At 41.6% G+C, this 23,731-nt stretch overlaps 1 protein-coding gene and 1 non-coding gene across 2 annotated transcripts; both read right to left on the bottom strand.

Annotated features, from left to right (window-relative positions):
• Window positions 1-416: 416 nt before the first annotated feature.
• On the bottom strand, window positions 417-21,287 carry eif4g2b (eukaryotic translation initiation factor 4, gamma 2b). Its single transcript, XM_053427460.1, has 21 exons — window positions 21,239-21,287; window positions 12,603-12,633; window positions 11,630-11,695; window positions 10,974-11,099; window positions 10,448-10,550; window positions 10,094-10,225; window positions 9,768-9,834; window positions 9,522-9,673; window positions 9,263-9,373; window positions 7,968-8,150; window positions 7,424-7,565; window positions 6,716-6,879; window positions 6,501-6,614; window positions 6,051-6,179; window positions 4,519-4,623; window positions 3,945-4,160; window positions 3,375-3,633; window positions 2,986-3,190; window positions 2,614-2,822; window positions 2,056-2,177; window positions 417-1,893 (listed from the first exon to the last, which is right to left on the bottom strand). The coding sequence occupies exons 1-21, from the start codon at window positions 21,285-21,287 to the stop codon at window positions 1,828-1,830; spliced, it is 2,751 nt and encodes a 916-aa protein (XP_053283435.1). The 3' UTR covers window positions 417-1,827.
• LOC128445336 (small nucleolar RNA SNORD97) lies at window positions 6,272-6,436 on the bottom strand. The gene has a single exon (XR_008339417.1). It is a non-coding gene; the product is annotated as a small nucleolar RNA SNORD97 (small nucleolar RNA).
• Window positions 21,288-23,731: the final 2,444 nt, after the last annotated feature.

Here is a 23,731-nt window from a genome sequence, read left to right on the forward strand (position 1 = left end):
ATAGACTGGGAAGCTACCACAGGAAAGAAAACCATAATTCCCCCACCAAAAAGTCCTGACATTGAATCAAGGTCATATTAAAGGCAAATATGTTCTCTCCTTCCTTCCTTTATTTTTTAAGAACCATGTTGAGAGTCTCCGCCCCCAACACGGGAAGGGGTCTGGGTCCGAGCCACTTCGACGAGCTGCCCGCCTTCGGAGGAGAGCGACCGGACTCCGCACCGACTCGCAGGAGCAGGAAGGTGGTGGACTACTTCTGGATCCCTACTGACCAGGAGTGATCAGGAATTACACCACATCTGCCACTTCCAATGTGCTCTTAAGCAAGGCAGCAGAAGTTCAGATGTTTGAGTGGAGCTGCTCAGACTGTTCAAATACTTAAGGAGAAATGGTAGAAATAAAAGTCAAAAGTACTGTTGGTGCTCATGTCCTGGACTTTATTGGCATTAAAGCAATAGAGCTGCACAATAAATTTGTTATATCTTACAATATGATCCAAATCCATTACCTTATACATTAACATGGCTTGTGAACAGGATTTTTAAAGTGTAGCTATTGGGGGAGGTGATGGGGAGATTTCAACCAATGTAACAGTTTTTACTTTACTTTGTCAATTTTAGTAAAACATATAAAATTCACTTTTGGTTGATTTTTTCCATATTCAACATAATAAGCACTGTGACTTAAGTATGAAAATCAAAACAGGAACACTAAACAGCCGAATTCTTGAACAACAAGAACAATTCATTCTTAAATATCAACGATTGTAAACCATGTGAGGCTTCAAAGGGAAGGGTTTGCTTCAGTGAATTTAATGTGCAATCTGGCTAGGACTAAATCAAATACTTCATATTCTGCTTGGCCTCTAGGTTCTTAGTAGATCTCATTATTCCAGCACCAAAAACAAACAGAAGCCTATCTAACTAAGAGGTAGAAACACAGGCAGCTCTGAATGCATTTACGCACACAAATTATTACAGTTTATTTTTCTAACTTATTGTTACATTTGGAGGATAAGTATTGCAAACACTCATGAAATTAAAGATAATGAAGAGGGACAGATATCAAAAAGAGGGGAAACAAAAGAAAGGAAGATGCTCATCAGTGATTATAAAGACACTTCTACATTAAAGAAAGGCTGAGTAAGAAAGGGTTAACCAAACATGTAACTAATTTATTATGAAATGTTTTGCCAGCTTATGCTTCACTACCACTTCAGAGGGCCCATACATTTGAGGATCCTGCAGTCTGTGCAGTGAATTAAATCACTGCTTGTGTGATGAAAGGGAATCCAGGCTGGGCCTTGACTCAAGGTCACTGAGCAGATTGCTGACCAAACCTTTATTTACCTGATCTTCTAATTGTATCTAACATTAGTGAAGATTACCACTAATCTGACATATTTAAAGGGTCATTCTTCACATTCTTAAATAAAGAGGCTTCCTCTATTGGGAAAGTTTCAAATCTGAAAGGAAAATGAGTGCAAATGAAAAACACCTAATAGTGAAAAATAGGTTTCACCCCTAATAAAGTCAAAGCAAAAAAGACAAAAAAGGAAACATAACTCAGCCACTCCAGATTTCATGTAGCTGATCAGGACACAGTTCCAAAATCAAACAACTATCAGGCAAAAGCTCAAATGATGCGTCTCAGGCTTTTGTCGCGGTGTGGGTGGTAACACACGAGGCCCTACAGATACAAGCTTTCGTTTGCTGACTGCCACGGGGTAGTGGTTCAATTAAGCATGCAGTTTAATAAAGGAAAAGGGGAGTGTAGTAATAAGGTAAAGGTCGATCTTCAACACCATGATGCTTCTGCTTGGGTTTCTCAATCTGCTTCGTCCTCAGACTCCTCTTCCTCAGCCGTCTCCAGCCAGGTGAGCCACTGGTTGACCTGGAGAGGGATGAACAAGGTAATCGCAACTTCTGGTCATTCTTTTACCCAACAAAATCCCTCTGGCTCTGTCATTGACTTGCTTCCTCTGATGTTCATTCAAACAAATGAAGACATTAAATAAATAAAATAATGAAACCCACTGGGCTGACATCACTGTACCTGGAATAAAGCTTTTCCTTTTCCAGGGAATTCTTGGGTAACATCTTCTTTCCATGCAAGGAAGGCTTCTTCTTCAATGATCTCCATGTCGTAGAAGTTGACAAAGTAGCGCAGCAGCATACCTTTAAGCACAGGGAAAAGGGATGTTCCAAATAAAAAACTTCTACGTCAACCTTGGTTTCTTGAGTCAGAACAGGCCAGTTTTGTCTTTGATGAGCACAAGTATTCAGTGTATCCATATCATTGCTTTAATCAGTGCTGCTCTAAATCAACTCAAATAGACACAGGCTGATTCTATTCAATAAAAACTAAAAACAACACCCACATTGGAACAAGATTCATGACTTTTACAAAGCAGAAACCTTCTCCTGAAACAACGTTGACACTGCTCTCTGGTGGACAAACTACACAACTGCAACACTGAGTCCAAACACTTTCATTGACTAGTTTGTTACTAACCAGTTACTGCATGAAGCATAACCAATATACTTGGAATAGACTTATATCTGCCTGCCTGACTTATGGATTGGACTGTAGCAGACCATTGGGGTACTGTACCTTTAGGGAGACCGCTGGCGTTGCAGTGAACCTGCAGGGCATAGAGGGCGCTGATCTGAAGCTCGGTGTGGTCGTGCAGGAACTTCTGCATGACAGGCTTGAAGGCCAGCAGCAGCTGTTTCTCCTGCTCCAGCTGCTCCTTGGGAAGGGCTGCTAGCTGCTCGTCACTCTCCACCATGCACAGCTCCTGGGAGATGTACTGGAGGAAACTGGTAACACAATACTTGTTAGTCATACGACAGGCCTTTTCATACAGACTCATAATCTTGAATTTAGTCAGGTCACCTTTTAAAATAAATAAATAATAAATATTTGAGGTACCCATACTGGAGGTTTTGCACACTGAGTCTCAGCCTTCGGGGGTATAATTACCTGGTCATGAGGATGTTGACAAAGCCTTTATCAATGTGGAGCTTGGGAGAGATGTTATCTTTAATCCACTTGTAGATGGACTGTGGAGAGGGGTCTGCCTTTATCTGCTTCAGCAGCTCCTTTTCCAGCTTCAGCAGCGGGAACAGGAAGCTCAGGCCCTTCCCCTCCAGGATCTCAAGCATGCGGTCCTTGTTCTGATCGATTTCTGCCAAGTAGTCAGTTATGCAGAAAGGAGTTATGGGAATGTTTGTTTCTGATGTGACCCCTAAGCGTTCTTTAAAGTAGAACTGATGAGATATCAGTCAAAGGGATAATGGGAGGTAATCTGATGAAGGCAAAGAACATTTTCGACCGGAAAGAGGAGGGGAATCTGAGAAGGAGGGAAATACCTGGGAGCATCTTCTGCATGTTGACTTTGCTCTGCTGGAAGAGATCGGTGAGCCACTCCCTGTCCTTCAGCCTGGCTGTCTGTTGCAGGCAGAGCAGGAAGAGGGGGAAGTGGGTGCCATTCTCCAGGGGGTGAGCTAGCTCTGCCACGCTCACCAGCTCGGCGATGATAGCCCGGGCTGCAAACTGGGCCAGGTAGGATTTCACCAGGGGCATGTCCAACTCGATCTTAGGGCACTGGTCCAGGACATTGAGGAAAGCCTTCAGGAGAAATACAGGAAAAATACCATAGCATGAATAATGTTGTAGCTGCCCTCTGGGCTCATCTGTGTAAAACATGTAATTAATGATTAACAACATGTGCAATCCATTATAATTTTGAAAATGTCAAGTTACAAATTGGTTTCGTTTCATCCATTTTTCTGAATATACCAGAAATATTTTGTGCTGGCTATTTATTCAGTTTATATTTAGGAGAGACTCATCAGTTCAGTTTGTTCACATGAATAGTTAACTTCTGTGTTGTGACTGCATTACCACTGACTGGCATTTATTTTTGATTACGTGCGCACCTGCATGAAGTTCTCTCCAGTGATGAGGCCCTCAGTGCGGAGCATGTGGATCAGAGTGCTGGCGTGCTCCTTGTCCTCATCGGGACAGTCGAGGGAGCACACGATGAACTTACTGAGCATCTCCGGCAGGAAATGCTTTGGAGCCCTCATCTCTCGGACACCACTCACAGCCTCAGCCAGGTTCTTACTGTTCAAATACTCAGTCATGACTGCCTCCTAAAGAGAAGATTCAATGTGAGGAAATGAAAACTCTGTTTTTCTCAGGAATAGCCCAGCCTGATAGATTTATTTGTTTATGTCCCAAATGGCTCTGGCACTATGCCTTATTTATCAAAACCTATAACACGCTGCTTACCTTGATGGCTTGCAATAAAAAGTAACTAAAAGTTTTACCAAGCGCCAAAAAGGAAAGCCTCAAAGGAAACAGTGGACTTAGCCATGTTTATCCACTATTTCTATGATTGCATTTATGGTATCACAATTACCTTTGCTTCAATAGAAATATGTTGTGTCATAAACATACAGAGTTAATGTGGTCATCAAATGTGGTTGTACACCAAATAATTGTTCTTACCGTCATCTTGAGCAGTTCCTCCTTGGCAGGAGGTGGTTTCTTGTTCGTTTTCTGAGGTTTCTCTTGGATGGGCGGAGGGTTAGTCTTCAGGCCAAGCTGCGGAGGCTGAGGTCAAAGTGTTTGTGATTAAACCATAAGTTGTGTTAAAACAGGAGAATGTCCACACAGTTGGGTCTAGACTTCCTCTGGAGTTTGGCTTTCACATGTGAGCAACTCAGTATACATATTTTTTTTTTTCAGGTTTGCGTCTATCGCTTGTTAGAAACATCGTGAATCTCTGACTCGTGAATCCTCCAGAGAAACTCCTGCGATGTGTTCACATAAGCTCATTGGGACATTATCCAGAGTTTTTACTTGGGGAGTGGCATACAGCCCTGCCGGGGAACATTATTATTTATATATCTATTTATTTAATAATTCATTAATGTTTTAAATGTAATCTATCCTACCTATACTTTTGTTAAGTTAACTTATGTAGTGGTCAATTGTGAGAAGTAGGGATGCACCGATATGGAAATTCTTGGCCGATACCGATATTTAAAATAACAATCTGGCCGATAGCCGATACCGATATTTGTTTATTTTCTTTTTCTTATTATTCATTCACCTTTTTGTGCCAGAAAAATAATTAAATCATTATTTAAAAGGCACTATTTAAAAAAATGTCAGCCCTTCATCACTCTTATCTTTTAATGAGCACAAATTGAATCAGATTTATGAAACAATCTTTGATTTAACTAAACTTTATTTAACAGAGACATATTATGCCCATTTTACCGCAAGTTGAAATGGTTCCTCGGGATCTTAATGAAATGTCTGTAACATATTTTGGTCAAAATACCACAAGGATAATTTAAAACAGTACCTTTTTACCCTGTCTAAAACAGCCCTGTTAAAGTATCATTATAGAGAACGCTCTTCTCATTGATTTACGGTAGCAGTATTGCCCGTTTATTAGATGTGTTACGGCTTCTGTGTATGACGCATGTTGTCAATTCCCTAGTCACCTGTGCATGAGACGGATGAATAGAGCCGATGCACATGATAATAAAGTACTTTAACAGACGCTACGCTCATACTGTTTACGCCAAGTTACACTGCGTGAGTCAAGATAACTTAACAAGCCCTCCTCAGTTTGACCTGTTTTTAGTGTCGGGCAGAAATCACATCGCGTCAACACCCACCGTGGGCCTTCGCGATGCTTGTTTTAATTAAACGATGGACACCGCCCGCGGTCCAAGAGAGAGAAAGCCCCCGCACCAGTGACGCCGTGAGGCGCCACCGGATGAGGACCTCCCGGTGCCGCACACTGAGCCTCTGGCCGCGGAGAGGAGGGCGACGGAGCGACTGCTCCCCCAGCCGCGGCACGTGCCCAGCGGTTTTACAACAAATATGAACATCGGCCAATGATATCGGTGAAAGTCAAGTTTATTACCGATAAGCCGATATCAGTAAACGAGGCGAATATCGGCCGCTACCGATGTTCGGCCGAAAAATCGGTGCATCCCTAGTGAGAAGTGATTATCTCTTACCTGACCCAGAGGGGGAGTTTGAGTGCGTGGGGGCTGAGTGCTGGGTGGCATCATGGTGGGGATCTGCGGCTGGAGCTTGGGTACCTGGTTCTTGTTGAGGAGGAACGACTGAGCAGGCCTGAGGCTGATCTGTGGGACCATGAGGGATAATGGACACAGAAATATGCAGGTTATTAATTTAGTAAAGATCATGAATAATTGTATAGAATGCGCTGGTGCTCATGCCCTCATATCTCATATCCCAATCAGCAGACCAGTCACCAGTTTAAAGAGAAGAGGAGGATGGAGAGGAAGTATAAAGGAGACGGTGATAGAGAAAAAGATAGAAGACCAGCAGCAGGTTTTTATTCCTCAGAATAACGTGTCTTTTTATAATCAGTGGGCATGCAGGCTACATACATGCAGGCTACATACTTTATACATTGTTCAGTGTTGTACATGTCTCATTACCTCATCAGCATTGAGCTGTCCTTTCTTGCCGAATCGTGGAGGCATGTCCTTGGACTGGACCTGCTGCTGGGCCATGAGGTTCTGGTTCTGGTTGAGGAAATGTTGGTTCTGAACCTGTCAAAAGTCATGAATGATTATTTTTAGAAAGCTGACCTCAGGATTTGCCGAGAAATATCATTCAGTGTTTGCAGGATAATATTACATCCCCAGATTACCTGGTTGGACTTGACAAAAGACTTGGGCCCCGTGTCGAACTGTGACTGTGGTGGAGGGGGGAATTGGCTGCCGTGGCCGTTGAAGAGCGGGTTGGTGCGATGGCGTCCCATCGTGGGCGAGTACCTATCCTGAATAACCCCAGGGCCTGTTCCAATCCCACTGCCTGAGAAACCCAAGTACAAAGATCACGTTGGTAAAGATTTTTCACTGGAGCGAATCCAAGCAGGAGAGACGTACAAGCAGAGATGAAAATAACAGTGATGAGGATTCACCACCTCAGTTGTTCCTGTTGACCAATGATCATTCAGTAGGATATATTTTTAATGTGGAATACAAAGAAGGGGGATCTCTGCTAGTTTGACAGCTTTGTTGGGGGGTTTTTTCACAAAAAGGCTATGGTTAACAATGAAAGCCAAATGTTTAAGTTATCAAATTATTTTCATTTCATGTCTATATCTGCTTCAGAGGCTGAGAAGTTTTGTAAATGTTAGCAATTCTGTCAGCTCTAAAGAAAACCTGTAGGTTTTAGTAGGTTAGTTTCCAAAAATGCTTTATTTGGCATTAATGGGTTCAATTAATTAAACATTATAAAGAGTTATAATACCAACAAGTACAACAAATGAGTTAAGCATTAACACTGACAAGATGAAAGTGTAGATTAAAAGAATGGGATGTGGCTAGAAAAGATCCCACAGAACAGTATGTACCTGGCATCTGTCCAAACATGTCGGCCAATCCCCCAAGACTCTCCCTGTCCAGTTTCATTCTATTGGGCAAGAAGGGGCTTTCCAGGAAGAAGTCCATCCTCATCCCCTGAGACATGGATGCTGGGATGAAAACACCCAGATCCTAGGGGAGCACACAGAAGACAGACAGTGTCATTAAACTGTCTGACACGATTAAAAGTAAAACCTAGGACTCAATTTGAATTTCTATCATTAACTCAAGTTTTCAAGTGTTCAAGACTAAGGTACATGGTGGTTATGAAACCAGAAAACCTAATTACATCCTGCTGCACACATTTTATTTTCAGGTCATTGTGCTGCTGAGTCATTCCTCACAACAACATGCTTGGTTGCTGTGCAGACATTTGTGAGCAAGGCATGATAACAACAATGTTATACTTTTATTTATGGAGTCCTTTAAGCAATGCATGTGGTATCCTCAGCTTTTCTTGTTGGAGATAAACTATTAATCTTACCAAAATGTGGGTGATCTACACAATGAGCCTCCTTTTTGACTGAAACTCACTTTCACTGCTTCTTGACGGATCTGGTTTATTGTCTTTGGTCCGTTGTCAATGAAAGCCTTGCGGGGGACCCAGTTGTTTACTCGCAGTTCCACTGTATCTTGCAACAGGAAGCGGATCCTAGCGGGCAACTCCTTGTTGTTCATTAAAGAGTGCATACGGCCAAAGTACTGATCCATTAAAGACTGGAGAAAGAAATGAGAGAGGAGGGTAGGAGTGAGAAACAGTAAGGTTCCTACAGGTTTTAACAAGTTAAATTTAAAACTTTTTAAGACCTTTTTAAGACCTATTTCATGGCCATACTGGGAAAAAAGTATGAAGGAAAATTACTATGAAAGAAGAAATAAGTCCAAGAATTACCTGCAAAGTAAATGTATTCCCGTTCAACATAACAATGAATGAACAGAACAGTACACAGAACTGTGTGTGTGCGTGTGTCTGTAGACCTGGTTGAGAAGGAATACAGGTGACATCTAGCTGGCCCTGCACTGAGGCAAAGACTGTATCTCTGAACTTACAGCAGTTGGAAATCCTAACAGGTCCAAAATAGTAACAAATATAATCAGAAATAACTGAGCCTTCAAGTCAATAAGGATGCTTTTGTTTGTCAAACAGTTACCAAGTATGAGTTCAATAAACGATTCTTTCAGCATAGAGAAAAAAGTATAGCCTGGATGCCAGATGAACTTAGCCCCACCCACAACATTTGAGGTCGGGAAGTTCGGTCTGGCATCGCTCCGTTGGGGAGAAACTATGCCCGAACAGAAGCTGTTCGGACCAATCAAATTGTCAGGCTGGGCTTTATACGATGATGGACAGATGATCAACAGTAACGTAATCAACCACGTCACCAAAGAGTGCTTGGGCCCCCGGCTGTTCAACTTAACGACTTTGTCGCTAAATCTGGCGACTTTCCAAACCCTCATGGCCACTTTTTTTGTCAAAAGCTACTAGCGACAAATCTTGCGACTTTTTCTGGTGATATTAGAGACTTTCTGGTGTTTTGCCGATTTATTTCCATACGAATTGTTGGGGGGGGAACTGATTACCGTACTGCTTACTTTGCAGCGCTGACATTTCCTCAAGCACATTTACTGGAGAGCAAGTTATCACGAAGTCGCTTCCTAATACAATTCATTTTTAAGATCTAGCTAAATCAAATTTAAGACTTTTTAAGATTTTTTATGGCCTAAAAATTCCGATTATGAAATTTAAGACTTTTTAAGACCCCGCGGGAACCCTGAGTAGTAGCGATGGGAATTGCACATCTTTTAGGCAGCCATGAAGGGATGGTTACCTTTGCTTTATCATGGTCGAGTCTCGGCCCCACTGTTCTCATTATCTGACAGAGGCACTCCAGATCCTCCCCCATATCCTTGAGCTGGACTCTCTTCTTCTTTTCCAGAAGCTTCAGAACAGATTAAGGAGAGAAGACAAACAGGGGGGTCAAACAAGGTACTCTAATTTCATGATGCAGGCAGCATTTCTCTAAATTCTAACCTGTACTGCCTTGTGAAGTTCTTCAAATGAAAACATGGATTACAAAAGGGACGTACTGTTTTGATGCACCTATGAAGGATAGATTCGTGGATGAGGTTGAGTTTGCCAAGTTCCCCGATGAATTTAATGTTGCCAAGCATCTTGATCTTGGCAATGGCCCGCTGCTCTTCCTCCTCAGAAGTAAGAGGATTGTCATGTTTGTCATAGACTGGAATAAGAGGGGAGGAAAGGCAGTGAGTGAACAGGCTATGATAAGATGAGATTGTGATTGTGTGACAAAGTGCACAAAGATGGAGACTTACTTTCAACATTTCTGGTGCGGTTTTCAAATTCATCTTGAAGCTTGGAAATCAGCAGTCTTCTGAAGGTCTACAACAGCAGCATCACAACCATTAGTTAACCATACAGCAAGTAACATTAAAGGCTAGGATTCGACGAATACATTGAAACCATTTGTATTTTAAATGTTTTAGTTGCACATGGGTTTAAAAAACAATGTATCATGAGGAAAATCCTTATTAGCTTTTATCAAATGCCAGAACATGACAGGGACTCGTGTTATGGAGGTAAAATAAATGTACTAGAGGTTTAAAGGGTGTTTACCGTAGAAAGATACAGTCACACTTACTGTGCTCTGCTTTTGGGATGTTTGGATCTCGGATGAAGGGCCATCAAAGTTTGGTGCGTCCTCTGCCAAGCGCAGACATAGCTGAGCATAGAGCGAGCTATACTTTGGCTCTTCTAGGGCTTTGTCTACAATCTGTAGAGGAAGAGAGGGAGGGGACCAGAGACAGACCACTCAAGGTCATTTAAACAAGCAGTGTATGGGTATGAGTCACTGAGAGTAGCCTGCCAAGCATGGATGAATTCACATCCATTTAGCAAAGGACAAAAGCTTACTATTGACCTTATAAAGCACAACCAACTTGTTTTAAATTAGCTAAATAAATAAGATTGACATTGAAAAAAAAATTACGCTTACCAGCAAGATGATTCCTTTAAGGACGAGTTTTGAATCTACGCCCACATTCAGGAGCTCAAGGCATAGCTTGTCAAACTTCTCAGGCGTGAGTTTGTTGAGTATGCTAGTGAAATAAAATCAAGAGGGAAATGAGAAGCTGCAAAGAAGAAAGTAAGTTTGACTGTGTAAGATCAGGACACATGCACGTTTTTCGTGGTTTAACATTTAAGTGTTCATTCATAACAACAGATTATATCTGCATTTAGAGGGTAACTCTGGTCTTTTACAGAGAGTTGCATTATGTATATGATGAGAGAGTGACATTAGATTATACCAGTGGTCACCAAACAATACTAATCTGTTGATGCAATAGGTTTTGTAAATACTGTGAGAATTGGATTCTGCACGCAACTGAAATGGTTTGAATACCAACAATCTTTGGGCCACAAGAGAGCAAGCAAAAAGTGCTTTTAGTCCTTCGGGATAGATTAATCTAATTTGTCTTATTAGATGAGTCTTAAAAAATGCATATAGCTGTGAACCTTACCCCCTCACTTTCCTGAAGATTGCATCATGTCGCCCTTTTTCGTTGCTGGAGTTGGCATCTCGTCTAGTGCTTCGTGAAGGAACCCATCTCTGAACGCTTTGCCCTGGGGTTTTCCCCAGGAACTCGCTGCAGGAGCACAAGATAGCAAACTGAATGAAGAGCCTCACACAAACTGATGACATCTGGCTGATGCTCAAGCATATAACCTTGCACTTCCAATGCTGATTTTAACGTCCGTACTGCTTAGACTTTAGAGAAGAACACCCACTCCACACTTTTACTAAACTAAATTCCAGGTGTTAGGTATAGATAATTATCCTTATTTTTGTATTATCTTTATCTTATTCTAAATGTTTAACTTAATTGTGATTAACATATTTATGTTGCAAGTACAAGCCTTTAATTTCTATCTTACAGCTGTTTGTTGTGAAATGATCTGACTGCCCAGGTTGTCAAACATACAGTATGTGAACTATCTGAGATTCAAATTGGGGTTTCCTGGAATTCAGCCCCTCTTACTCAAAGTTGTGCAGTGTATTTCTGCGGTGTAGGAAGCTGCTAACATAGTTACTGGTGCCATGGTGTCATTAATTAAATCAATAATACATTACATATGCTCCAAAAAAGAAAAAAAGAAAGAAAAGAAAACCACAAACCTGTTGCCGACAGTCTTGGGATAGTGCTTAGGTGCACCCCTACCACCTCCTCCCCCCGAAGAAGCACTGGAGAGGCAAACACAAAGTTTGGAACACATTAGGTACATGCATCACTTCAAAACATTTTTGCTCCTTTATAACGCTCTCATGGGAAACAGGATTATCTGTATTGCTCATTCATTCAAATTGCCTTCATTTAAACTGGAAAGTCATTAAGGACCAAGTGCCCTTACATATATAGGAGACGAATTAACTTCTTGATAACACCCACATTTCTACAAAAATACAGTACAACACAATAAGCCATTAAGACGGATGTCTACAATACATGTTGTATATTTAAATGCGTGTGTCCTTCTTCTTCTTACACTTTAGTTTAAAACAATAACCGTCCAGGAAAATTTTAGCTCTGCATCACAAAACCCATGAACGTTCGCCTTCGTGTGCTGGTGTAAACAGGAAGCAGATTGTTTGTAAAAAAAAATCTTTTACATGGCAAGACTTGGCAGAGGTAAGGCATACCTCCTTCCTTGCATTCTTCTAAGGTGGTTTACGCTGGGTTACTGCCCGAATTATCAATCCATTTAGCATTAATTTGGTTTTCAATAATTAAAATTTTTGCAAGCTCCATCTGCTAATAAGCAGGGTTGCAATTCCGCCTGGTGAGATTTAATTTTCTTTTTCAGATACCTTGAGTTCAAACAAAGTATCTGTTTAACTAATTTTTTTTATTTGCGCGTGAATCTGCAAAAGCCTGTTAATATGAAACATCCGTTTTATGTTTCATATTAATCATAACATGGGACCACTGTTGTGCATGAGCACGTTCATATATTTTAAGTGAGCGCTGTACTGAACGAATCAGTTTATAAATGATGAATGTGAGCGGCGTTTACTCCCACAAGAGGAAATGCTGACGTTTACGACACTGTTTACAAAAAATCTTCAATATATAGGCCATCACGTGGTTTACCTGAGGCGAGAGAAAATGCGCTCCGAGACTCCTCAGACTGGGAACAAGGTGGTGTTTACACTCACAGAGCGAAACACAGTGAGATAACAGAGCAGAGCATTTGAAGCAGTTTAGACATATTAATACTTTGTCCTGTTTGTGAGACACCCTCCCAACAACCCTGTACACTGAACTGGGTGTGTGCAGACATCACCTCACCACAATCCACTGAACCCGGCCTCCTCCCAAGACATAATATTTATCCAATCCCCCCTTTATTGTTGCAGAGTCTGACAGCCATTTTTAGCCTCCCCACATCCTACTTTGTTGTAATGGCCGGAAGTTCCCCCCAAAATGCAAGCAGACAGCTAACAGAGAAGTTACCATGGAATATGTCATGCACAAGCGCTGGTGTATTACCTGAAACGAGAAGCACCCCCTTCTGCAATCACACTCTCCACTTTGGCGGCTTGAAAATGAAGAATACTCAAAAGAATAAGAATAATAGGAAGGGATGGGGAAAACGGTGCTGAGGAGAGAAAGGGGGAAATGCAATTAGTGACTGCATGTGGGAAGCGAGGCATTAACCAGAGCTGACACGGGCAGCAACTATAACAACATTACCAGGCATTTAAAAGAGTACTATAAGTTGTGAGACTATTTCTAAATACAATGTCAGTTAGCCAGCTTAGCTTGATTCTGATGTTCAGTAGCAAGGTCTTTGTTACAGGTCGAGCATTTGGACAAACGCAAAAATCCTCATAGCAAAAACTTGACTATAGAAAATAGAAACATGATCTGGCTCATGTACAAGTTTAGTACCGACGTCCTTCCTCAACAACATCAAAGGGTTACACGTAGCAATGTCGGCTCGTCTCTTCTGGGCCCAAACAAAGCAGATGTGCAGCAAACGGACTAACGCCGACCGCTAAATGTTGACAATTAGCCCGTTAGGCTGTGAAGTTCCCAGTTAGCTACGTCACGTCGATGTGTTTAACACAAACCGGTGCCGTTACTCATGTTGTCTCTGCAGGATTTGACATGCAGTGTGGTTTAATCTCAGGACGGGTGTGTGGTGTTGCACTGGGGAAACGCTGCGGACTGGATCTGAGAGGCTCTTTGTTTGTCTGTTGTTCTGATCGATGGTGGACGAGCCTGCAAACCCCGACATGATCGGTGCATCATAATGCAGAGCAACGGGGCAGGGCAGCGTATGTAGCCGCTAACGTCCCCACTCTGACATTCAGGGTTTACTGTTTAGAAGTGATCAACGCCAGAAGCTTGTTCCCATGAATAGTCCTATAACATGAGACATATTCGTTTTTTCTGCAAATACTTGTTAGTTCGCGACGACGCCATTTTCTTCTTGAAAGTAAATCAGCTGAGCCATTCGTAAACTAGGCTGTCTGCCGATGTCGTGCCAAAAAGTAGCATCTGCCAGCACCTGATGGCCGTTAGCGGGAGCGCGCACGCAGTTTGTTAAAGTTGTGTCTCCCCGTTTGTTTTCAGCTGCTATTATCGGACTGAGAACTGTTAACAAGTGCAAATACACCATGGTAAACATGATACGTTTATCGTAACCGAATGATCCCAGTTGAGGTCATGACAGTATGGGGATCAAGTATTCTTTGATTTACTTGCCGTCTTATGTCCATATTCAAGCTACATTTGGAAACTACACTGTAACTAACAATATTTATTGATGAGCTACATATCAAATTCATTTTTGCCATCATCCTAATGACTGCATTATTCCACCTGTTCTGGGCCCCAAGAAAACGGGTCAAAATCAAACAATTCCTCTCGACAAAGTGAATGCAGCTCCTTCTTCTTTGGTTTATTTGTTTATAGAAGTTATTCGGCTTCAAAATGCCCTGACTTCGTCCACGACCTTTCTTTCTTCTTTGGTGGTAAATGTCAGGCACGAAGGCTCAGTGCTTTCGTAGCTGATGGGGAAACTTTGTATCTTTACTCCGCTTGGACTGCGCGCGCTCCCGCGGACCGCGATCAGTCTCTGACAGAGGGTATTTTTTAGACACGACCCCCCGGCTCAAAAGCTCATATGCTACAGTTAGCTTAAGCAAGATTCTGCTGTTTTGACGTTAGCATCTTTGCTTGCTAGCTAGCCGAAGCCATTTTGGATGAACCGGTGCGGTTTTGCAAGGGAGAAAATCGGCCTTACCTTTACCAAAGCAACTTCAGTTTTGTATTTTAGTGTGACTTCCAAAGAAGAAATGAGACAGTTGAAGAGGGAACGCGAGTTTTGTGAGGGAGGTGAGGAAGCTGGACGCTGAGAGTTGAGAGTTGAGCGCACGGACACACACATCAACACACTCCTCACAGCCGGGCTTGTCTGCGGTCATGGGCTGAGGGAGAGCTGCTGCCTCATCGGGGACGAGAAGTCAACCATTTGCATTGGTCACGTACTTTGTTGCCACGTCGATTCCGGCCAATCGCAAGGGAGAACTGTCTTCAAGGCGGTTCCGGTGGCATATTTCATCCAATGAGAGACTTTGTGGAACAAAACAGGCCGCCTCCTTTAGTTGATTGACATGCTATTTAATATCTGCAGTGCAGGAGAAAACATTGCTCATCAGCTCAGATTAATGGAGCTACAGGATCTAAATTAATCCTTAGTAAGTACAAAGCCCGACCAGGAAAGGGAAAATACACATGCTTAGTACAGAAGTGTGATCAGTAATGAATTAAGGATGTATTGAAAAACATATGTGAATATTCATTGTTTCACGCAAAAGCAAATTTCCTGAAAAAGGAGAATTGTGGGTCTTTCATTGACCTTGCTCTTGACGCTTATTTGCATTATATTATTTGATTGTTTAACTTCTAAATGAATTTAATGGGGGCACTGTGTAAGTGACACAACATTATTTCGATGTGGAGGCACAGTCTACTCTTTAGAACTATCTAACTAGTTTTCACAGAACGGTAATTTTTTTTAAATGTTCAATGTCTTACTTTCAAGTGAGTACGATTAAAAAGCAGCCTTGTGTTTTTTAGTGTTTGTATTGTGGTTCATATTCAGACCATCCACATCAAGCTGCAGTGTGTTGAGAATTCTCGCTTTGAACAGTTTTAGTTTGGTTATGAGTGTTTTCTGACAGGCCCAAACAGTCTGGCCACTCTGCTCTGCCCCCTCTCTTCAACCAGGCATTTCCATCTGCAGCTCCAAATTAATTTTTTTGCTTCACTATTCTGAGTTAAAACTCTGGAGTCAGTTGAATGTTAAAAATCCAGGAGCTTATAGAAATACACAGTCAAAGTCCTAGATATCCTATTTTTTAATGCTCCTGATCCTGATCTATATCTGCAGGATTTTATCCGTTAAACTGCTTGCATATGACTGATTTGAAATACGCAGGTTTGCAGTTGAACCTAATAAAGTACTCTGTAGTGTATATTTATGTTTGATTAAAAAAGTATGTTAGTATCTAAACAAGGCAAAAATTTGTTTTAGAAATAGACTTTTAACCCATCCATTCATTAACTATACAGTTTACCCTTTAGGGTCACAGGGTTGGCTGGAGTCAATCCGAGCTGACATTGGGAGAGAGGCAGGGTACGACCAGGTCAACAGCGAATAAAATGGCCGACATTCAAACACAACCAACAATTTACAATAACATGCACACTTGCCATCAATTTACAGTCACCAACTAACCTAATCTGAATGTTTTGGACATTAGTGGGTACCTGGAGTACCCAGAAAAAAAAACACAAAGACATGAGGAGAACATACAAACTCAGAAGTGGGATTTGAACGAGGCAGCAGTGCCAACCAGCCTCCATGATTGAGCTACCTAAAAAACCACCAATTTTTTTTTTCTACACAGCCTCAGAAATATGTTAAATATTTTTAACATCTTAATTATCTTCAAAACACACTGTACAGCACTGTTGGTGCTTTAAAGAACATTTTCATGTTAAATCATTTTTTTTGTTGACAGCTCCTGTAATGGAACATTTTATTACATTTCACAGCAAAGACAATTATCAATTCTGGTTCATACAATTCTACCTAGCTGCGACTAGGGACCAGAGCACCCTGTCACTTAGTCAGACTTGGGTCAATGGCACAGAACAATGGAATCACATTTGATTTATACTAAATAAGCCCCTCCTTTCACAGAGGTAGAATGTTTATCCAATCAGCTCTCTGCGTGTTGTCTTCAGGCTTAGATTTGGTCACCTCCAATCTGAATGAAGGACCCCTTCGAAAGTCTCACTACACATCAACATCAGGCATCTGCTTAGACTCCAAGTTTCTCTTAGACCCCCATCTCTGCTGGATAACCCATGAAAGACTCTAGGTGTGAAAACCTTTTGTCTCAGCAGAGACACAGACGATTCTCTAACGAATACACATCTGAGTCTCCTAAGCTGACCCCCACATGTTGCAGTCTTGAAACACACAGAAATACATCTCAGAATAACATTCCCATCTATAACTGTCATTCCTTGCATGAAACATAACTAAATATAAAATCTGCCATCACACTCCTTAGACTGGGGAATTCAAAAGGATCCTTAAGTCAGCCTAAGATAAATTATTGTGATTGTAATTTAAAGCACTGCGTTTTATTTTATGATTTTTTCTCAATGAATGAATGAATGAATGAAATGAAAAAAGCGTGTCAGGTCTTGAACTAAGGGAAAAGGTGAATAATTATTTTAGGTGGCAGGATATATAAAATCTCAAAGAAGAAGAGGCTCATGTCGCCAACACTTATTTTCCCGCTGGAAAAGTACAGTCATGGTAAATTCAGTCAAACAATGTGATTTTTGAGTCTTATTAACCATGATTGCATTTCAAGCACTTTTACCAATGTTTTTTGTCTCACATCGAAGGAGATAGTGATAGAATTTCGTAGGAAGTCGCCCCAGAACATCCAGGATGTGGACATTGAGATCCTGGGGGACTACAGATACTTGGGTGTTCACCTCAACAACAAACTGAACTGGTCAACAAATTCAGACGTCCTGTACAAGAGGGGCCAGCGTCATACATACATGTACATACTCGTAATTTATTTATAACATTTTAAATTTAATTCTGTTGCCTTTTCATATTTCTTCAATACTCTTTTCTACCTCATTCTGAATTACCTGCTGCTATAACGACTGACTTTCACAGGTATGTGGATCAATAAAGTTTGATCTTATCTTATCCTATTATTTATTTATATATATATATGTATTTATGGATCCTTGGACACACTACGTTCACTGGTTGAGCCACTTCCAGTCGACATTTAGGCTTAAAACACAATGTAAATGAACTTGTTTCTAGTTGAAAATGTATGTCTGGGCTTGCGGACACCTGGGTGACACCACACGAGCAGTATGGAGGCTTGTTGTGTTTTTTTTCTGTTGTTTTATTACTAAAGTGTAAGTCGCCATTGACTTCAATTGTATCGTACTCTGCCTATACAATTTTTGCTTTTGAGACACCAGAAGCTTTTTGTGGACTCAAACACTTCACCCCTCCATCAGCATAGTGGTGAGTAGATGATGACGGTATTTCCATTTTTCGGTGAACTATCCGTTGTTTTTAACAACCCATCGCGTTGCATTTTCAGACAATGCAGTGTGTCAGACTTTTTATTATTATTGTATTTTACAGGCTCAAGTATATTTGGCACCAGCATGTGTTCTGAGTGACCGCATGAACCGATTCCCTCGAGCAGAGCAGGCCATCACTGTGAAGATGGATGGCGTTTAAGATGCTTCTTGATGATGGCAGCGTGGACAGAGAAAGACAGGGCCGTTTCTGAATGGCTTGTGGTGTCCTGGATGGGTACTTAGATGTTCAACTTTACATGTTTAACATGACAGGCCAGGCTATATGTTGCGTTTACATATGTTGTAATGAAAAGCTAAAACAGTTATTCGGATCGCCAACACAATAGGAAAAATGTTGTTCTCGAGGTAAGGTCTCTATTTTCATTGTGAGGTTGAACTACTAATTCAAATGTTGCTCTTAAAAATAAACATAAAAAACTAAAATAATGTGGTTGCATAAGTAAATGGTTTTGTATTTATATAGCGCTTTTCTAGTCTTTATGACCACTCAAAGCGCTTTACAGTACAGTTTTACATTCACCCATTCACACACACATTCATACAGCCCGCTCCCAGAATTCAGGCTTACTTGTCGTCCCTAAACACTCTAAAAGTAGAGTAGGAGCCAGAGCTTTCAGCAATCAAGCCCCTCTCCTGTGGAATAATCTCTCACTTTCAGTTCGGGAGGCAGACACCATCTGTTCGTTTAAAAGTAGGCTTAAAACCTTCCTTTTTGATCTGAACTGTGGGTGCCGAAAACAATTCACAGCGGGAACAGTAGCTAGCGCAACGGAAGACAAGCCTACCACATGGCGTATGTAGAAGAAGTCCACGATTGTTTATTTACCTCCTCCCGGCTTTCCTCACACACAGTGAACGATGGCAACTAACAGATAAAGGCTGTTGATGAAGCTGGAGCTGCTTGACATGGAAGAGGACTTGCTTGGCACGAGCTTAGAGAATCGTAGTTGACTCTGAACACGCGTCGAAAGGACAGTTTTTGCTGAAATAAAGTGACACCCAGCGGGTCAAAATGCTTATGTTATCGTTTCTTATCGAGCGGTTTCCGGTCTTGTTTCGGAACTGCGTTGCTAATTCAGTGTCATGACAGCCGTGGAATTAAAGTCGTGACAGCAGGTTTTTGCGCTGTTATCACCACAGTTAGCATGGTGGCTAGCCCGCTAACGCCGTTCAGTCAGACAACTCACGTTCGATCATGTAATATATTTATTACAACAGATTTAGTGTTTGGCGTCTAGGCTCCAACTTATTTACTCCCCCATATGATTACACAGGAATGATGGGAGTGATGAGCAAATACTTGTAACCCCCCCGTTGGAGCCTACAGGTGGATGCTGGGGTGGTGGAGGGTTTGAAGCAACAGGTAACAATACTGCAGCAGCAGTGCGAGCAAGAGGGGTTGATGGGAAATGTCTCTCTGGTTAAATAGACCACCTGATAAGGTGGGTGTGTATTATAGATGGTTGTGGAGATTGAGGTATGTCACATGATGTATGTCACATGATGTTTGTAATATGATTGGCGCAGCGCAGCTCGAGTTGTCTGCCAGAACTAGCTCGCAGGTGTCGCCATATTTATGACAGGGCGTTATAACCGTATATGACCTAAACACATGCCGTTAGTGCTCTAACCAGCCACCGTCAGCCAGACAACTCCACTGGCTTAACACACTTGTCAAATTAATCGTAGAATCATAGTTGTGTTTAGGTATTGTGATATAGGGAATGAAACAGGAAGTTTGAGGTCCGGAAATGTGAGATTCCGGAAATGATGTTCGGAAATGCTGTCATTAGCGGACCAATCTCAGCCAAGGGCTATCCCTAGGCTCTCCGCCATGCCAACGTGTAGTTAGAAAAATCTGAGCTGCACGAAGAGCTCTCCAAGGTGCTCGGAGAGGTCGTTCCACGGCGGAGAAGGCGTTGCCATGTTTCCGTGTCTGTCAAAATGGAGTATACATAGGCCTTTAGACCTGCTCTTAGTTATGCTGCTATAGGTCTAGAAGGTTGTTAACATCAACTGGCGGTATGCATTAATTAGTGCGGCAGAACGTAACTTGTCCTTTGTTCTAAAATAGGAAGCATTTAGTTCAAAAAGGCCATGAGGTATTGATGGCTGGTCTACTGAATGGGCCACATGGTTTTCATCGTACTACCAGTAGCCAGTCAGATTTACCTTGAGCCTCAGTGTAACACCCAAGTTCGGCCTGTATCATTGATTACAAGTCAAAAACACCTGATGACGCCAAGGTGCAGAGAAAATGAATGACACATGACACAAGGAGCTTCTCTTTCCAGCTTCTCCTTCCTCTTCTCCATCCTTATCACATTGAAGTAATTCATATCTCGTCAGTACATGTTTCTGACCCTTGTTCCCCTTCCCCAGAGTCCCTGTGCCTTGTCAGCCGCGGATCCAGGGCTGCAGCTGTGGCCACATAATCATGGATTACGAATTGTGGATCGTGTGTCGGAGGTCGCGGTTTAAATGCTGGAAAAGGTCCGGACACAAACACACTAAGTGAATTGTGGAATTGAATCTAATCCCTGAATTCTGGAATAATCTTTATTTACCAGTGTCAGTTTAACAGTCTGGAGAAAATTTAAATGAGGAAAATACCACAGAGGATTTATTTTTCACCTTAAAGAACTTGCATGTCAAATAAAACGGCCATATTATTATTCAGTGGAAGTTATGACGTGAGCTGTCCTGTGAATGGTAGCAGTAAAACGAACAAAGGGTAAAGAAATATGACCAGACTATCAAAATGATAGACACATGGTTTTTAAAAGTGATGTGCTATTGGTTCTGAAAATTGCATTCAAATGCATTTCCTTCAGTGTCCCACTAGAGGGCAGAATAAGACCTCCGGTTGAAATGAGAGACATCAAAAGTGGCCATGGACTCTGTCGCTCTGTCCTTCATTAGGATGCACACTCCGTCCAGATCGACCCTGAATCCTATTTCCTTTCCCTACCATCCACTGACTTCAAACCCCGCTGACAAACAAAGCACCTGTGAGCTATATCATGTTGTTCTCTCTAACCTCTTTCTCTCCTCACCTCGATCTTCATTGCTCTCCACTTCTGCCTCCTCCAGGAAAACTTGCATGCAGGTCTGCAGTCGCCCCTTCTTATTGCTTTATGAGGATAAAGATCTCTGACCCAAATAGCTGTCTTTAAATAACAGTTCACTGGCCCCCATTCAAACCACCAGCTCACCATCATACCAACTTAACCCCAAACCCTCTTTCTTTTGTTTCTACAAGTGATAACAGATTTAATTATCTCAGGACCTTGCTTCCATTACATACTGATATGTGTGCACAGCTTGAAGTCAGAGGCTTTCGCTGTGCAATTATAACTGTAGGTGAAACGAAACAAAGGTTGGGCTGCAGTTATCTATCCCACGTCCACAATGAGCAGATAAATTAAAACATGTGGCGTTTTCAAGGTAATTTTCACAAGTCCCCTGAGAAAAAAATCTTTCTTCTCTCTTCTCTTCTTATTTTCAGCTCTCCATCATTGTCTATTGTATGTGTTATGTATCTTTCTTTAATACCTCAGTACTTTACTCTGACGTTTCTCAGTCAACTGCAGAAAATATCAAAACCTACTCTGCTGTAAGAATACAAATAACAACAACTCCATTGTGTGTGCAGACGGTCGTCCAATAGCCAGATGGTCAGTTGTTCGATCCCCGGCTTCTCCTTTCCGTGTGCCACAGTATTCTCGGGCAAGACATGGATAACAATTGGCCCCTGACGGATGCAGTGCCTGCAGTGCATATGTGACGTGTGATAGAGAAAGTGCTGCACATAGATGCACTGTATAAATGTGTGTGAATGGGTACAGTAGTGGGACAGTAAAGCACTTTGAGTGGTCATCACTAGAATTGTGCTGTATAAATACAGATCATTTACCATTTAGTCTTAAGTGATAATACATTTTGGACTGTGTGACTTGAGGTTTTGTGTGGAAGTGAGAAATAAATGAACAAGAAATTAAATGCACTTTGAGATCTATCCGCTTATCTGGATTCACTTGTAATAATAATACTGACAATATTTATAAATACACGTGGACAACTCTCGGCCCTGTACACGATGTAGTGTTTCTACTGCGGGGTGGGGCTCAAGCATTATGCAGAGACATGTCAGCTATCATTCAGTTTTACAGTTCATCCTATTTAAGAACATTTGCTGTCATTACACAGAGGATTCTGCTGCCATAAATAAAGGCCACTGGCTGAGCTAATGATTTACAAGGAAGTAAAATATGCATGCAAGTTAAACGCAGATGAATGGGGTCATCTCTTCAGTCTTAAGTAAAACTGTCGCTCACTGTAAGCGTCAAACTTTACTTTTATGTGATTCTCTCAAATGGATATGAGCATTTTAAATAACGGCACTGTCAAAGAAGCAGCAACGAGATCTGGTGCCAAAAAAACTACCAGTATGACCTTGTTCACCTGCATTCATTGCTCAGTAGCAGCTACAGCATGAGTTTATTTTTTCCTCCATTTTTTGGAGAAACCAGCAGGAGTTAACAGATCTGTCAATGCTTCAAAGGCAAACAAGAGATAAGGCAGACATGACAGTTCTGTGCACAAAAAAGTGCCATGCCAAAGTGTCTTTCTTAATTGTTCATTGAAAGCCATCAAACAGTAGGAATTCACTTACAGAGAACTGGCCATAACTGAAGCTCAGAGCAATTTAATTATCTTTGCTAAAGCAGCATCAACATTATGGCGTCATGCTTTCTCCCTTTGTACACTAGCCAATTATACAAGGTTCAGCTTAAACCTGCCACTATGTGCATGTGTTCGCGACCCTCAGAGAACACAGAAAATATGAATAAAACACTCCTTTTGCCTTACCCTTGAGAAGCGAGTGACCTTTCACACACATTTCCGAACGTCTATTTATCCAGGGACGTTTTCTCAGTGTCCTGCTCACTGGTATTTCTAGCTCCGCAAACTCTGCCTTTACACAAAATTCACTACAGAGAGGTGCCGTGTACGGCTATAATCCTCTGTTGTCTGCCAATGAGTACCAGGAAGGAAGAATGTACTCGTCATATACCCAGTGTAGTTTTCTCATCACTCACCATGCAGTCACATACAATAGATGTGATTCCAGCAGCTAAATGCAAGGTTATGGTCAGGCAAACATCAGCGTTCTAAGAATTTGCTGTTATTTTCATGACATTCAATAAGAATCAGAATCAGCTTTATTGGCCATGTATGCATACACATACAAGGAATTTGAGAGAAATAGTGCAATGATGTAGAGTGCAGAGATGCTAGAATAAATATGGGAAAGATTGTTACAGGATACTTTATATACATGATGTAGATGGAAAATGTATATATATATATATATATATATATATACACAATTTTGAATATAAAGTCACCGGATCATTGCACACGGATTGTTCCTGACAATGTATGACTGATTAATTCACAACATCACAATCATAACATGAACTAGAATTACCGCTCAGTGGTTGTTTGCCTCTGCCAACCACTGAAGTTTCCATGTATATATTTCT

This window comes from Pleuronectes platessa, chromosome 7 (genome assembly GCF_947347685.1).
Source record: "Pleuronectes platessa chromosome 7, fPlePla1.1, whole genome shotgun sequence".
Classification (NCBI taxonomy): Eukaryota; Metazoa; Chordata; class Actinopteri; order Pleuronectiformes; family Pleuronectidae; genus Pleuronectes; species Pleuronectes platessa.